At 36.8% G+C, this 14,834-nt stretch overlaps 3 protein-coding genes across 3 annotated transcripts; 2 read left to right on the top strand and 1 right to left on the bottom strand.

Moving 5' to 3' along the window:
- Positions 1–805: 805 nt before the first annotated feature.
- Positions 806–3,080, top strand: LOC109168449. Its single transcript, XM_019317475.1, has 3 exons — positions 806–1,095; positions 1,626–1,973; positions 2,120–3,080. The coding sequence occupies exons 1-3, from the start codon at positions 964–966 to the stop codon at positions 2,951–2,953; spliced, it is 1,314 nt and encodes a 437-aa protein (XP_019173020.1). The 5' UTR covers positions 806–963; the 3' UTR covers positions 2,954–3,080.
- Positions 3,081–3,304: 224 nt separating this feature from the next.
- Positions 3,305–7,158, bottom strand: LOC109168425 (AT-rich interactive domain-containing protein 4B). The gene is made up of 10 exons (XM_019317452.1): positions 6,717–7,158; positions 6,028–6,092; positions 5,877–5,938; positions 4,897–5,787; positions 4,713–4,776; positions 4,517–4,606; positions 4,328–4,426; positions 4,141–4,230; positions 3,878–4,050; positions 3,305–3,771 (listed from the first exon to the last, which is right to left on the bottom strand). The coding sequence occupies exons 1-10, from the start codon at positions 6,904–6,906 to the stop codon at positions 3,630–3,632; spliced, it is 1,866 nt and encodes a 621-aa protein (XP_019172997.1). The 5' UTR covers positions 6,907–7,158; the 3' UTR covers positions 3,305–3,629.
- A 3,381-nt stretch (positions 7,159–10,539) lies between these two features.
- Positions 10,540–14,263, top strand: LOC109164830. Its single transcript, XM_019313380.1, has 7 exons — positions 10,540–10,805; positions 11,944–12,076; positions 12,171–12,226; positions 12,370–12,493; positions 12,593–12,699; positions 13,723–13,792; positions 13,883–14,263. Exons 2-7 carry the CDS (start codon positions 11,992–11,994, stop codon positions 13,960–13,962), a joined length of 522 nt encoding a protein of 173 aa, XP_019168925.1. The 5' UTR covers positions 10,540–10,805; positions 11,944–11,991; the 3' UTR covers positions 13,963–14,263.
- The last annotated feature ends 571 nt before the right edge of the window (positions 14,264–14,834 follow it).

Genomic DNA, 14,834 nt, shown 5'->3' with positions numbered 1-14,834 from the left:
TAGATCGAATTTCGGTGGTAATGTATTGACTCTTTGAGCTGCAGTAGTTAGGAAAAGTATAGAACAGATAATACATTGTAGTAGAGTCAATAGTACTAAAAAAAAAAAAAAAAGTTTTAAGTTTGACTTCCAGTAAGAACGGCTTATTAGTTTTCTTTATTTAAATTGACCAACTATAATCAACTTAGGTTGGTTCAACTTAGGTTGGTTTATCTCTTTGTGATCATTTGTTAGCTAGTCACAAGATAGTCTCCTTAATATACTCTAAAAAAAAATAATGTCACTATTTAAAGGTATATTTTGGAGGGTCACAAAAAGATATAAACTAGTAGTTACCAAATAACGTCGTAACAATTGCTATTATTCCTTGCCATGTTTCCAATTATAAGTAACGATAAATGCGACAGAGTGGACAAAATGGTGTCGTGGTGTAGTTGGTTATCACGTCAGTCTAACACACTGAAGGTCTCCGGGCGACGCCACTTTTTCTGATGTTTTACGTACAAGACTGCTCACAATAATACGACGCCGTTCTTGAGATCGTTTTCGGCAAGGCCATCGTTTCTCCATAAATTAATGCTAGAAACACGGATAAAGTGGGGGCCCACAAGCAGTACCTGTAACAATAATATAATGGAAATGAAAATACAGTGGTTTACCCGACCGGACACGTCACTCCATCCAATAACTCAATTATATGACATCACCCGCATCACTCTCTCGCTTCCCATTGGTTAGCGGCGTCCACGTCAGCGGTGTTCTGGAGTCCCCGCCGCCACACATCTCCAACAAATTTTCCATCCTCCTTCGTCGGTAAAGTCTCTCCCCATTATATTTCGCACTGCGAAATTCCGCCAATATATTTCTCATTTCTCTTTACGATCTCTCTCTCTCTCTCTCTCTCTCTCTCTCTCTCATCCCCTGCGTTCTGGAATTCCGTAGCGCGTTAAGTTCTCCGGCCGCATGGCTCCGACGAGGATTCGATGGGTTAGCTTCGCAGCTATTTGTTTGGTTCTGATCGCGATTCCTTTTCCGGCGTCGGAAGCTTTGATCGCCGGCCAGGATGCCAATCCTCCTTACCCTAAAGCCATATCTGTAAGATTTATCTTGCTTTCTCCTTCTCTCTCCTCTTATTGTCATTGATTTTCGCGTAGAAATATCTCAGAAACAGCAAACTGTTGAGGAAAACATCCCATATCTGATGTGTTTCGGCTAGAGTTGGAATTTTTGCAAGCTGGTTTAGTTGTTTCTGGATTACGTTTAGCTGTTGTCGTCGTATGCGTTTTATTATGCGATTCTTAGTCAAATTAGTATTTGAAAAATGATAGTTTCTAATGATTCTTATGATCGAACTGGTTGAACACTGAACAGCCAAAAATTGGTTCAAGTTCATGACCTTAACAGCGAATTCTCCACACAGACTAAAAAAAAATTGTAGAATGAAATAAATTGAAAGCGTGTTAGGATAAAGACATGAAAATATTATTAACTCTTTCCGGATTCTAGAATTTGTAATGATGACACTTGTAGTGTGGAATTACATAGGATTGGCTTTAAATTAGATTACATTGAAGTCAGGACTATCTAACTTTTTGTGTTCCTTTTGCGGTTTGCCTTTCAAATAGGATTTAAAGGAAGCAATTGTAAAGGGGTTGGGATTCAAGGAGGAGGATTTCAAGATATCTGGATTTGATTGGAGAGACATCTTAGTGGGAAGGTCGGTGGCTTATGAGTTTGATGTTGAGATTGATAATAAAGTTCTTCCCTTGAAGCTTCTAGAGGATGTGAATAGATGGGAGTATGTGGATTTGCCCATTTTCCGGGTACAGGACCCTGCAAGGCCTGGAGAGGCAAATGGACTGGTGGAGAAGCACAAATTGGACAGTGAGATTCCTGTGTTAGCTCCATTCACTTTGGCAGGGCCTATGGAACTTTGGATCCAGGATGCCGAGAACATGAGGCTTTCACTTCCTGTAAGTTGAAGCTCTAGTTCTTCCTATCATTCTCATGTTTTATATATTACCTTGATAGTTCTTAGAGGACCAAATACATGCTATGTTGTTGGCCTGTTCCTTGTCTTGCTGATTGGTTTTGGTTTCGGTTTCTCAATAATATGCAGCATGATGTGGATGCTGGTAAAGTGAAGAAAGTGGTGTTAGCAGATGGTGCAATGGTCACTGTTAAGGGTGCCAGATCTGTAAGTCTCCGACATCCGGTTGAGCTCCCACTCCCGTTTAATAGATCCCAGAATGGGTTTGCCTCTGGTTTGTTAGCTCTGGCAGAACATCTACGTCGTGCTTCCCGCACTGAAGGTGGCCCTGTGCTGTCACTCCGCATTGTTGGCCCAACATCTCTCACATCGCCCACTTCATCATCACCCTCTTCAGCTAATAGGCTTAAACTTAAGCGCCTGGCACCCGGCCTAGTAGAGCTATCGTCAGTGCCTAAAATGAAACCCATGGCCATGGATGCCATCTCCACCATTGATCTCCGGAAAGAGTCCACAGCCCTCTTAACTCCCGTTCAATTCACTACATTGTGGCCACTCGTATCAGTCAATAGTTCACATTCTAACTTGCTTGGTTTTGAGGCCTTGCTTTCATCTGTGCTGGGTCCTAAGGCAAATAAAAAGGGTTCTTTCAAGTTGCTGAGGGCAGATGTATCTGCTCAGACTTTCGTGAAGATAGGTTTCGGATTGGAGAAGATGTTGAAAGAGGGGGACAAAGGGTTCAATTGGGAGAGTTTTCCCGAGTGGATGACGAAGCCCGAGTCTGTGAGAATGCATTTTGAAGTGTTGGCCAAAGTAGATGGGGACAAAGTTGTACCTGAGAGAGTGGTGCAGGTTGATCCTATAACTATAGAGAACACCATGACACCAAATATGCTCTCAGGCAATGTAAGCATGTCTAAAGCTCCCATTGTTCATCCTCCTCCAATTCCATTCACATTATAAATTCCCCAGAGGAAGTAGTTGAGAATCCAAGCCATATTGTATAGGTAAATTTTTTTTTTTCTTTTCTTTTCTTTTTATTTTACACTCTCTCTGGGTTTTAATCATGCTCTTAAAAGAGCTAAAGAGAGTGAATATATATATATATATATATATATATATATATATATATATATATATTATATGTTATAGAAGAATGGTGGACAAATCTTGTTTTTATTGAATAAGAACATCATTTTGCTCATGTGTATTATATATATTATATGTTATAGTAGAATGGCCGAGAAATCTTGTTTTTTATTGATTTGCTCTAAGGGGCCTTATTTGAGGAGTGAATTTCATGAATCCTATATGTAAGATAAACAGCAGATGAAAGAAATGGTCATCCATCCTATTATTACACAGAGATGACAAACCATGATTGTGTACAAATTGGTTACAAAAATATAAACATGCCTACAACACTTCTGGAAAACTCAGCCACACAAACAATATAAAGTAATAAACAATATAGTGTAATGTCATTGCAGTTAAACATTACACAATTCAATAATCAATTGAACAACAATCTCATGTCAACCTTTCTAGTGCAACAACATGAGTGGAATTAGTCACCCGTCTTTTAGCCATTGAGGACGACCCTAAAAGATGCAGCAGAAGCTGTGTCTATGTAAACTTTCTAGTGCACCTTTTTGGAAGTGGTATGGAAGTGTGGCTCCTTTGGGACAGTCACTCGTCTTTTTCCCCGTGAGGATGAACTTTTATCTGTCATTGCAAGATTTCGACTAGGTGATGCCATTGTCATCTTTGTTGAAGCAAGCCTGCAAAATAGTTGACAAGGGCGACTTAGTTTGAATGTTTGATTGATATCTTATGATTTATAGGAAAAAGAAAGTCCAGTATACATAAGCATTTTGCTTTACTAACCTTTGAAACACGGCTTGTTTTTTCTCCAAGGGGGATTTGACCTTCCTGGTAGCTGATCTTTCACCCCTTTCCTGGAATGGGGAAGCATTAGGTCTTTTCGGTGTCATAGTGACTGTCTTTGATCTTACTTTGTCTCTTGACATCTTGGTTCTTTCTGCTGTTCTGCTCCCTTTCTGCAAAATTTTAAATGTGGTGAGTACTATTGGTAGAATTAGATTTTAGAATGGTAGACTACATTATTCAAAATTTGAATAGCTGCTTACCGTCAAACTGCTATCGGTGTCTGATGATTCCTTGCCCTTGCAGTTGCTACCAGCACCCCTATTTTGTTGCTCTATAGACTCCCCATTGCCCTGATATAACGAATTATATCGGTTGTCAGACATTCAAGTGCAGAGATTTAATATAAGGTCTCTTTTGTCAAGTATAGTAGAAAGAAACAAGTATTACATGAGTGTCTGCTCCATGTTTTCTTATCAAATTTCCACTGGGAGGGTCTGGATGCTGACCTTTCCTCTCAAAGTTAGATTCCTTAAGAATGCTTCTTTCCTGAAAACCCAAGATTTATCTGATGCTTTAAAAAAAGAATGCTGACACTAGTAAAGAAATCTAAAGTGGAAATAGCATTGCTTTGCTTACATCAGTTCTTAGCCTGAAAGGCTTTGGGTTTGTAGGCTTTGGTTTCTTGAATTTCAGCACTGAAAGATTCTTGTCTGCTGGTTTGATAATCTGGTTGACAATACAAATTCTAGCTATCAGTTTAACATCAATAAGCAAAACAGGGCTTTTTCACCAAAATGAAATCGAATGAATTAAAGAAAAGGAAAGGGGGTACCTTTTTTATGGTGTTTGTCTGTTCGCCTAGAATTTTGGTCTTGATGTTGTTATCATTTACCGTTCTGTAAGATTTCAGATAAACCAAATCAGCACACAGCATTTTGCTAACAAATAATCCAAAACTATATGGATATGTATATCTAAAGGGAGGCTATGAGAGCATAAAGACTATAGTTTCAGACCTGTTTTCATCGGCAGATACATCATTCTCTTTGTCATCGCCTTCTGTGGATGCATTTTCATGATAATGCACTTCAGAGGGTTGGGTCTCAGTAGAATGATTCTTAAAGTTCTCTACATTCTCTGAATTTTCTTCTGTATCCTGTTCACTTCCTTCATTAGATAAATTCAGCTTCTCTCTTGGAGCCATGGATAGAGGCTCTGAGGATGGGTTTGCATCTATTTGCTTATCACTCTCTGCTTCGACCTCCATGCTGCAGGGCTCGTTTTCAACTTTCTCCTTCAAGTTGCATTCTTTCTTACCCCTCACAGACTTGACTGGCTTTACTTTCTCAGCAGCTTGAGGTTGGGACTGTGAAGGGACCTTTGCCACTCTATTATCCTTCTTGGAGGTTTTAACCTTTACTGCACTATCTAATGGCATTGACTTTAATGGAGTATGTCCAGCATCCTTTAATGATCTGTTAGAATGCCCTAATAAACGCTTCTTTTGGCTTGTTATCTCGAGCCTCTTCATCCCTTCACACAGCTTTGTTAGAGGCATACGCAGCTCAACAGATTTCTTCAAACTGATAGCTTTCTTTGGAGAGGAGAACGCGAGAGCCTTTGCCACCATCCGATTCTTTGGCACTGCAAGAGTGGTAGGTTTGGGATTCTGAACACTCCGAAATGAATTTGCATCCGGAAGGCACTTTTTGCTCCTAGGAGTGGTAAGATATTTGGCTGCAACTTGCTTTGTTTTAGCCTTTGGAGTAGACATCGGATTTGTAGGAGGTTTAACTTTCTCTTTCTCATAACCCAATTTCCTGGAAATGGATGAAGCCACTGCTAATCTTGACACCACCCTGGGCTTCGAATATTTTGAGGGCACTGACATTGGGCACTTCATGTTTCTATCAAAGTAAACAGGGATCAGAACATCAGATCAATGTTAATGTGAAACAATTTAGACCAACTTTAGGTGATCTACAAACTACAATACCTTGAAGCATTTCTATTTAGTGCCTTTTGAAGCCTTACATTGGGACTTCTTGCTGCCATTACCTGTATTCATAGATATAATCACATTAGAAATGCTGAATCCCTGGACAACTTACACCTAAAAGAATCAACAATTATGAGTTATGACCAACCCGAAGAACGAAATCCTTGTAGATTCTCTCCGAGTCCATCTCTTCTTCATGTTTTTCCTCACATCCTGAAGCAGAATGAATGTAATTCTTAGCATCACAGTTTGGGAACATCTTGAAAACTCTAGCTATAAACTACATTATGTCACTACAAAAAATTATACATCTAGGAGGCAATTCCAACCAAGTTGGTCAGGCTGTTGTGGGTTACAAGTTCGACTCTCCGTGGGAGCAGTCTATTGGCCTCTTCTTGTTTTAAGTCGGTCAGATATGGACAGTCTAAGTTTGTTTATGTGATTCTTTGCCGGTTAAGGTCACAAAGTAGGATTAATCCGGTGCACACGTAGTGGAAGTCTAGTGTACTAGAAATATGAAGCTTTCACTATCAAAATAAGACTAGAAGAACAAGGTTAGGTTTATGAAGGTGTTGCATTAAAGCAGATAACAGTATGCATCAGATTCTGTTCTTCGTTCTCGCATTAGTATATAGATCTAACAGGAAGTTCAACCTACGCTCAGAAGCTAACACAATGGCGAAGCCGAGTAAACAGTGTTGCAAAATCGAGCAACGTAATTTTCAGATCGTGTATGTAGAATTAAGGAACGCTCATCATATATTCAAACAATAGTACATGTAAGTTGAGAAATTACTAACAAAAACGAGGAAAGTTTGAGAGGTGAAGACAATGTACCAACACGGAGGCAGAACCAGTAGTGATCGTCGGGGCGGAAATGATCCGGAGCGGTGAAATCGACGAACTTAGGAGCCTCGATCCTCTCGTAGAACTCCTCGTCTTCTCCGGTGTCCATACTGCTCCCGCCGCTACCGCTGCAAATGGACTCCGGCAGTGAAGCGGATCGGATTCCGAGTTCCTTCACCATTTCCGGCTGTGCTGTGCGGTGCGGTGGAGCGTCGCAACGGCTTCTGCGAGTGCGTGAGAGAGAGTGAGGAAGAAGAGCGTTTGGTGAATGCTTTGTTGTAGACAGCCGTTGCTTTTCAAATGCCTGTCTGCAAGTAGCCGTTAGAACCGATCTAGCTTGGGGGCAAATGTGGAATTACATACATCAACAACTTTGGTCCCCATAGACCATTTTATTCGGTCTATATGCTTGTCAGCTTGTGGGTGTACAACTGTACAAGTAAGCCAAAATTGGGTGCAATTCTTCCCAATCAAGTTAGCCAAAAGTTAGTTTGATAATTATAAATTTTTAAATTTGATTCTTAAAGTTATCTATTAGTCTTCTTTGTTAATGCTGAAAGTATGTTAATATGTAATTACATAGAAAATGTACTCTTTGCTTACTCAACTTAAAAATAATTTGTAGAAGTTTATAAGGAGTTATTAATGAAAGTGAAGCACTTGTAAAGAAGTCAACAAAAGTCCGAACAATCTTTGCTAATCATGTGATTACTTTTTTGAAACACATCCATTTTTAATACGATGATATATCTTCACCTAAGTAAGCTAAAGACTTTAGGAAAGTCCAACTCGTAGTTGCCTAAGTCTTTTGCTTCTTCCACACTACACTTATATTTTTTTTTTTGTACGAATGAGGGATCAGAAGGTCTCAAAGATTAGTAAACTCTTCTTGTAGCTACACACCTATATTAAAAGTAAACTCCATCGCTCATCCTTGTCAACTTGCAAGAGTTCACCTCTCTCAACCTTCTTCTCGCTCTATACTAAAACATTTATCTGTATTAAATTTAACCAATCATTCATAAAACTAACATTATCCTTGAATTTTTACTACTCGTGAGATGATATGGAAGCTTTGTGTCTTCTTTTTTTTTTTTTTTTTTTTTTGAAGGGTAAAATACTGTGTAGGTTAATTCAAGAACTCCAAAATAGAGTCAGGGAGGACAGTGTCCCAAAACAAAGTGTCGTCTTCCAACGAGGAGATACAAGACTTAGCTAATGTATGAGCATATCAGCAAAGCTTGCAAAACTTGCAAAAGGCTATACCCTTCGGCAGCATGCGACAACCTTTTGTACTTTCTTTTTATTTATTAATTTGTTATTATATTATAATACGATGGAAAAGTGTGACATTTTTTAGGGTCAAAGAGTTACAGGCGAGATATATGTAAAATATTAAGTGAATTACAAATTTAATAATGTATAAGTAAAACATACTTTTAAAAGTGAAAGAATATTGCAAAGATCAAAATAACTTAAATTTGATCTATCAAATCACTCTTTGCTCTTGCTAGTCTCAAACCTCTTACTTTTTTTTTTTTTTTTTTTTTTTTTTTTTTTTTTTTTTTTTTTTTTTGGGTACATAAGAGGGGCAACCAAAGCCAAAGCAATATCACCACATCCTCTCTAGATACACCTTATTTTGCAAGTCATGTTCTTAATATTTCAAGAGAAGACAATACTGAATGAGTTATACTATAACAACTTTAATACAACTTGTTAGTAATATGTTAACATTATTTTTTGAATGACAAAGAAAACTTACATCTACTATATCAAGGTGTGCATATAGTAAATCTGTAATTGTATAATAACAAATTTGGAAGAATAATTGTGTAATAACACTTCAAAAACACTCGTTTTAGGGCTGTTATATATATATATATATATATATATATATATATATATATATATATATATATATGTTAGATAATAATATTAAGGCTAACATAAACTGTACTAAACGAGTAACCTGTCTCGTTACCGCAGAAGCTTTAGGATCGTCCGAATATCCCCAGCCATAGTCATTGATATTGCCACGAGATGGTAAACCTGCAGAATAAAGGTTAGTGTTTTGTCTACCACTTCTCTACCGAATACCTGATGGTGCGTGTATTCTGAACTCGGGAGCTGTGGGAGGACTCATTATGCTTAGAAGCCTACATGCCATCAATGTAGGCAGATATTCAGTTAATCCTAAACTAAATATCCTGAGTTGCCTAACAGATTAAGCCACTAACTGACTTAATCTTCCACTTGCACCACAACCACTTAATTAATACAATATATTATAATATATTATATTATAGAAAATACTTACAATATATATATATATATATATATATATATATATATATATATATATATATATATATATATATATATATATATATAGATTTTGGATCCGGTGAGGTTACCTTTGTCAGGCGAGGTGGTGAGGCTTGATCTGGTGCGTTTATTTGGATTTTTGGATGGATTAGATTTGGCTGAATATAATGCCTTGTGCGTGTGATTTATTTGCATGTGGGGGTGTTATTGTCTTTTTGGTAGTGTCTTAATTAGGGTGTAATAATTAATTAGCAGATTTTATAGGCTTGTGCACTACTTAATTATGGTATTGTATCGGGTGTGTGCAATTTGTTTTTCCGTGTGTGCATTTGGCTTCAATTCTTTGTTAAGCTGTGTGTGCAATTTGTTTTCCCGTGTGTGCATTTGGCTTAAATTCTTTGTTATGACGGGTATGATCAATCAGCGGTATGGTTGTGGTTTTTGTTGCATGTTGATTTCGTTATTCAATTTAAAAATTAATGAACAGAAGTTTGTGTTGTGTTATGAAGTTTTTGTGTGTGCATTTTATGTGTTCGGCTTGTGCGTTGGGTCACAAATAGGTTGACAAGTTTTCAGGCCAAATATCTCTTATTTGGACTGTCAACTAGAATTGAGGCAAACTTTTACCATATTTTTATATCTTGGTTTTTGTTTTTGTTTTTTTTTTTTTTTTTTACGTAAAGCAATTTTGGTATGTGTATTTTAATTGTAACATGTTATGATCTATTAACTGTTGGTGTGTTGTTATTTTATATATTTATTTGGTGCTTTTTGTTGTTATGGTCTGTGCGATTGGGGTTTACAAGGGGTGTGTTTTTTTTTGTTTTTTGTTTTTGTTTTTTTTTTTTTTTGTTTTTTTTTTGTTTTTTTTTTTTTTGGTTTAAAATTTACACTGGATTCTAGTAGGTCTGACGTTTGTTCGGTTTAGTTTTTGGGCTTGTGCGTTGGGTTCTTAACTCAACGCACCGACTTAACTAAATGACGGCACAGACAGAACATAACCCATAACACACTTCTATTAAGGTTGCACATACCTCTATCCGGCTGCACCTTCATTGTTGAGGAGATATCCCACCGCAAAACACTATTGCTGAGTACAAATGTTTAAATACAACTCACACTCTATCAACAATAATTTATAACCGTAAATATATTAGTCAACACCATAATTAGTTAATCCTTAGCATGGAATGTATTCCAATCTATTCCTAATCATATATAGCTCTAATATTACAATTACTTATACACACTTATGCATAGACTACTACCATAGATGAAAAATAAATCTCTTTCAATCTCACCATTTGATATGTTATGATTTAATGGATGAGATGAGACCCCATTATCTCACCCATCTAAGTGACCTCATGATTTAATGGATGAGATGAGACCCCATTATCTCACCCATCTAAGTGACCTCATGGGATCCGAAGCATATATATTATTATTATTATTATTATTATTATTATTATTATTATTCTAACCAGCCGACGCTCTCTCCTGTTTCGCCTCTGTCTTCTCAACGTTACGCAGACCGCAGCCAGCAGCCATTTTTTATTTTCCATTGCTTCCTCAAGCTCCTGCCTCCACGCCCCAGCCAGCAGCTTCATCACTCCATCAGAACTCTTCATCGAAGATTTGCAGATTCGCGCCCATTACTCCACGCCTCCACCGACCACCGTCGTCCGGCTATTCTCCTCCGTGGCTCCGTCCGTTCACCATTCGTCCACCATTATAGATTTATAGCCTCAGGTAGTTAGGTACTTTATTCTCTTAATTAGTTTGCCCTAATGGCTAATTCTATAAAAATGATGATTGATAAATCCGTAATTCCCTAAATTTTCAATTAGTTTGCCCTAACCTATTCTTTTGATGTATTTTCGTATTGCATTTGTATGTATGTATGTATGTTGTCTGTATTAGTCTATTCTGTAAGACTGTAACTCTGTGTTAGTGTATTCTGTAACACCTGTTTGATATCCGTATGTATTATAACCAATTATTCATAACAATAGGGATTAGCAGATGATTATTTTCTGAAAAATTGTAAGCTTCGCCGTTGAGGTTATGTTATTTTGTTGTGCTATCTGCAGCACCACTTTTGCTTATTGAATCTTGATTATGTACAGAACAGTATGATTTGTGTACTTTTTCAATCAAAACCTTAAGACTGTAACTCCGTGTGTGATATGAATTGAGTACGAAATTAGGATTCCAAAGTATTGTCTGTATTTGTATACATTTATCGTTTCATATTGTCTCTATTATTATGTTGCTATTCTGTTCATAAAAGCAAACAAAGATATGCTGCTTCGAATTTTCCTTCTTTTAATAAAGGAAGTGGGAATTTTTCTTGATGCGTTTTTGATTTTGATGAATTTATCGGCAGTGTGAGTGTCAGAGTGTGTGACCCTGCAGGAAAATCTTCATTTTTATTTTATTTTACTTTTTGTTTTTTTTATCAAAGAATCAAATAAATTTGCAAGCTATGTGTTGTGTTCTTTGAAAATAATCTTTCCAGATAAAATGAATAAACATTCATGTTCTTGATTACCTACTCTCTCCCCAATCTTTTTGGTAATGGTTTACTCTTTGTTCTTCTTTAGAAGTGCTTTACTTGTCATAACTTTTCAAAGTGCTTTATTAGTAGTTTTGTCTTTTATTTTTGTAGTATAGGCTGTATAGCTTGTTAATTGATTGTGTAAAAAATATATAGCTTTCTCATTGAATTAAGAATACATCATTTTGTCAACTAGTGTTAGAGATTAGAGACTATCTGGTGTTTTATTTCCAGAAATTATGCTTTGCTTATGTTTATCAGTTTATTTGTTTGCTGGAAAATTCTATGTTTACTTGTTTAGATTATATATTTTTTGGCTCGTCATTCTAGGAGTGCCTGTCTATACCCCGAATACACACTGCTAGTAGGTGGAGAGAGATGCATCAAAGAACATCGGCAGCTAGTCGGCGGCCGTCTGGAACCGATGGTTCCGATTTCTCCTACCGCATGGTGGTTGACTCCCGTAAATTACCTTTTTCCCTGTTAAAGTCTGCTTCTGTTAGGGTTTTGTGATATTTTGTTTTTGATAAATTATTAATTCGTGTTTTTGGTGGCAGGATATCAAAAAGTTGCCAAAGGAAAATCTCGACTTTCCAAAATCATATTCATTCAGGTATGAAGAGCATCGACCTTTATTTACTTGCTGTTTATTGCAATTGTCAGAATTGTTGTTTTTCATTGGCTAAGTTGGTGTGGTTGTGAATTTCTGAGGATTGCAATTGGTTCACTTTTACTTGAGCTTCATTATTATTGCAGGCTATTGTTCAATTGATAATAGCAGTAAGCACATTTTTGGCAGCAGCAAAGACAGAGACTTTGGACGGATGTGCTTTCTCTTCTGTTGCATTAGGCTTCATCTCTATTATAAGTGGAGAATTAGGTATGTATTATTCATTATTCTCCAATTCTTGTCATTCTCAGGTAATGAGTTAATGGTTGTGCATTTTTCATTGAAAGATGTGTTGTTTTTGTGCTGAAGGTCAAAAGCGCAGCAGATCAAACTTTTTGAAGTTTTATGTGTTAGGATCATCGGCAGCTATAATATTGCCTGCTGCGTGTTTTGCTAGGAGTCACAATCTTTTGGAGGTAAATTTACAGGATCATTAATCGTTTACTGTTTGATACAAGACTGATCCTTTCATATATTTGTAACCTTGTTTCAATGGAACAACTACAAGGTTGTGTAGAATTTCACTATCATATTCAACAATAGTGCATGATCTTTTAGATATATTTAGTGCAAATAACCCTGCAAAACATGCAATTTGTGATGAAGAAAGTTTATTTCTTTATGTTTCTCAAGACCTGAAGTTGAAGTCATTGGTGTTGCCTTACCTCTAAATCTCAGTGCAATGCTGCAGACCGTTTACTCCTGCCTAGAGAGATTGTAGTCTTAGATGGAATCTAAAATGTGCTTTGTAAAGGACAAGATTGGCTAATCACTGGGTTTTGGCATGTTAGCATGGTAATCTTGAACAAGAAGACTGCAATTGGTTCTCAGCTTCTATACATAGAATAACAACATAGAAATTTTCTCATTTCTACTCTCTTTTTAGGTGAAAATGATCTACAAATGCGCTATAGAGCCAGCATTTTTGTTCAATCCCTTTTAGCTTCTTTGACAAAGTATGCATGTGGACATTTGTGTATTGTTTGATGGCTTCTTAATTGAAAAAGACAATTCAAGCCTAGTTATTAGTTGGATAAATATCGTTTTCTTGCCAATTATATTGGCTAAGATAGCTGTTATTTCATTCACATGTTCCCATAATTTTCTGCCACGGATTATGGTGTTCCGTGGACGAAACAGAACCAGTTTACATGAACTTAGAGTAGCTTTCTTGAAGTTTAAACCTTTCACTTCACTCATAGTTGGGTATTTTGTCATTTATCATATTTTATTCGGTTTCTCATTCTTATACTTGTATTTCTTTTTTACCTTGGTGATGATTATTATTTATCCCTTTTCAAGTGAGGTGGTTTGATCCACTTTTTTGTTTAACCCTTGAATATTGACTTTTTTTTTTTTTTACTGCTGTTGTCCATATAGATGAGCTTCTTTTGAATTGTGAGTTTTAAAACTCATTTTTATCTCGTGTCTTTTTTTAGGTTGTTCAAAATTTGAATAGCATGCTGCCACCAAACCTTGAAGTCGTGAAGATTACTGCTACTGTACTTGGTAAGCTCTCTAGATTAAGTCCGAAATTTCTCTAGATAATTACATAAATTGCCCAGTGTAATGATATACACTTTTTTCTTTTTCCTGCAGGATTTGTGATACAGATCTTCTCAATTGCTACAACAGTATCTCTCATTCATAATATGGCACCTCCTAAGAGAGCTTCTTGATGACTGGCACGAATTCGAGAATAGTTAAAAGTTTAGTGATCTATCGAGGCATCTTCCTACCATTTTCAGCCCCCACTCAGGTATTTCCCGAACAGTGAATGAAAAACAGAAGAAAAGCACCATACTTTCACTTCATTGTAACTTTCTTCAATCCTTTTATTAATGTAGTTTTGCAGAATGTTCTGTGTTGTTCTCTTGGATTAATTCTTACTGTCCAATAGTTACCTGACTTATGGATTAACTTTATAGGACAAAGTTTTGGTTTAGCTTTAAAGTCTTTAACTTGAATAGTTACAGCTTCTTGGTTTTTCAACTTCCTGTTGTGGATGTTGCTTTGTGCCCAAGTGAATGGAGAAAATCAAGAAAACTGAGATCAATTTTATAGAAATTAGGGAAAATGACACTTTTAGCCCCTAAGTTGTTTGCCGTGAATTTGGTTACTAGAGCTAGGCTTAGCAACAGGGAGGGAAACCTGAGAGGTGTGGTTGAGTGGAAAGAGATTTATTCATCCTTAACCAAATGTCAATAATTTGATTTTTGGCTTTGAGTATGGAGCAATTTTAAATTTCCAGGCTAGCTGTCTCACTCAATAGAAGTGCTTACAATTCAGCGAGGGAATTAGTCATTGTATTCGACGTTGAAAATTCTGGACTACACATAAAAAAAAATAGCAACAGGGAGGGGGCAGGGAGTAGGGTCCCCCTTCCCCACCCCTAATTTCTTACCCGTTCTCCAACCCCTCCCAGTTCCCCGGTGGGGGTGGGGATGTGGAATTATCCCGTTCCCGTGTGGATTGTGTCATGATTTTTTAGTATAGAATAAAATAATATATTATTTAAATTATACAATTAAGTTGTAAATTTGTATATTTA

The sequence above is a fragment of the Ipomoea nil genome, unplaced genomic scaffold (genome assembly GCF_001879475.1).
Source record: "Ipomoea nil cultivar Tokyo-kokei standard unplaced genomic scaffold, Asagao_1.1 scaffold0317, whole genome shotgun sequence".
Taxonomy (NCBI): domain Eukaryota; kingdom Viridiplantae; phylum Streptophyta; class Magnoliopsida; order Solanales; family Convolvulaceae; genus Ipomoea; species Ipomoea nil.
The sequence above is the reverse complement of the archived record's forward strand: the minus strand, read 5'-3'. Positions and strand labels throughout refer to the sequence as shown.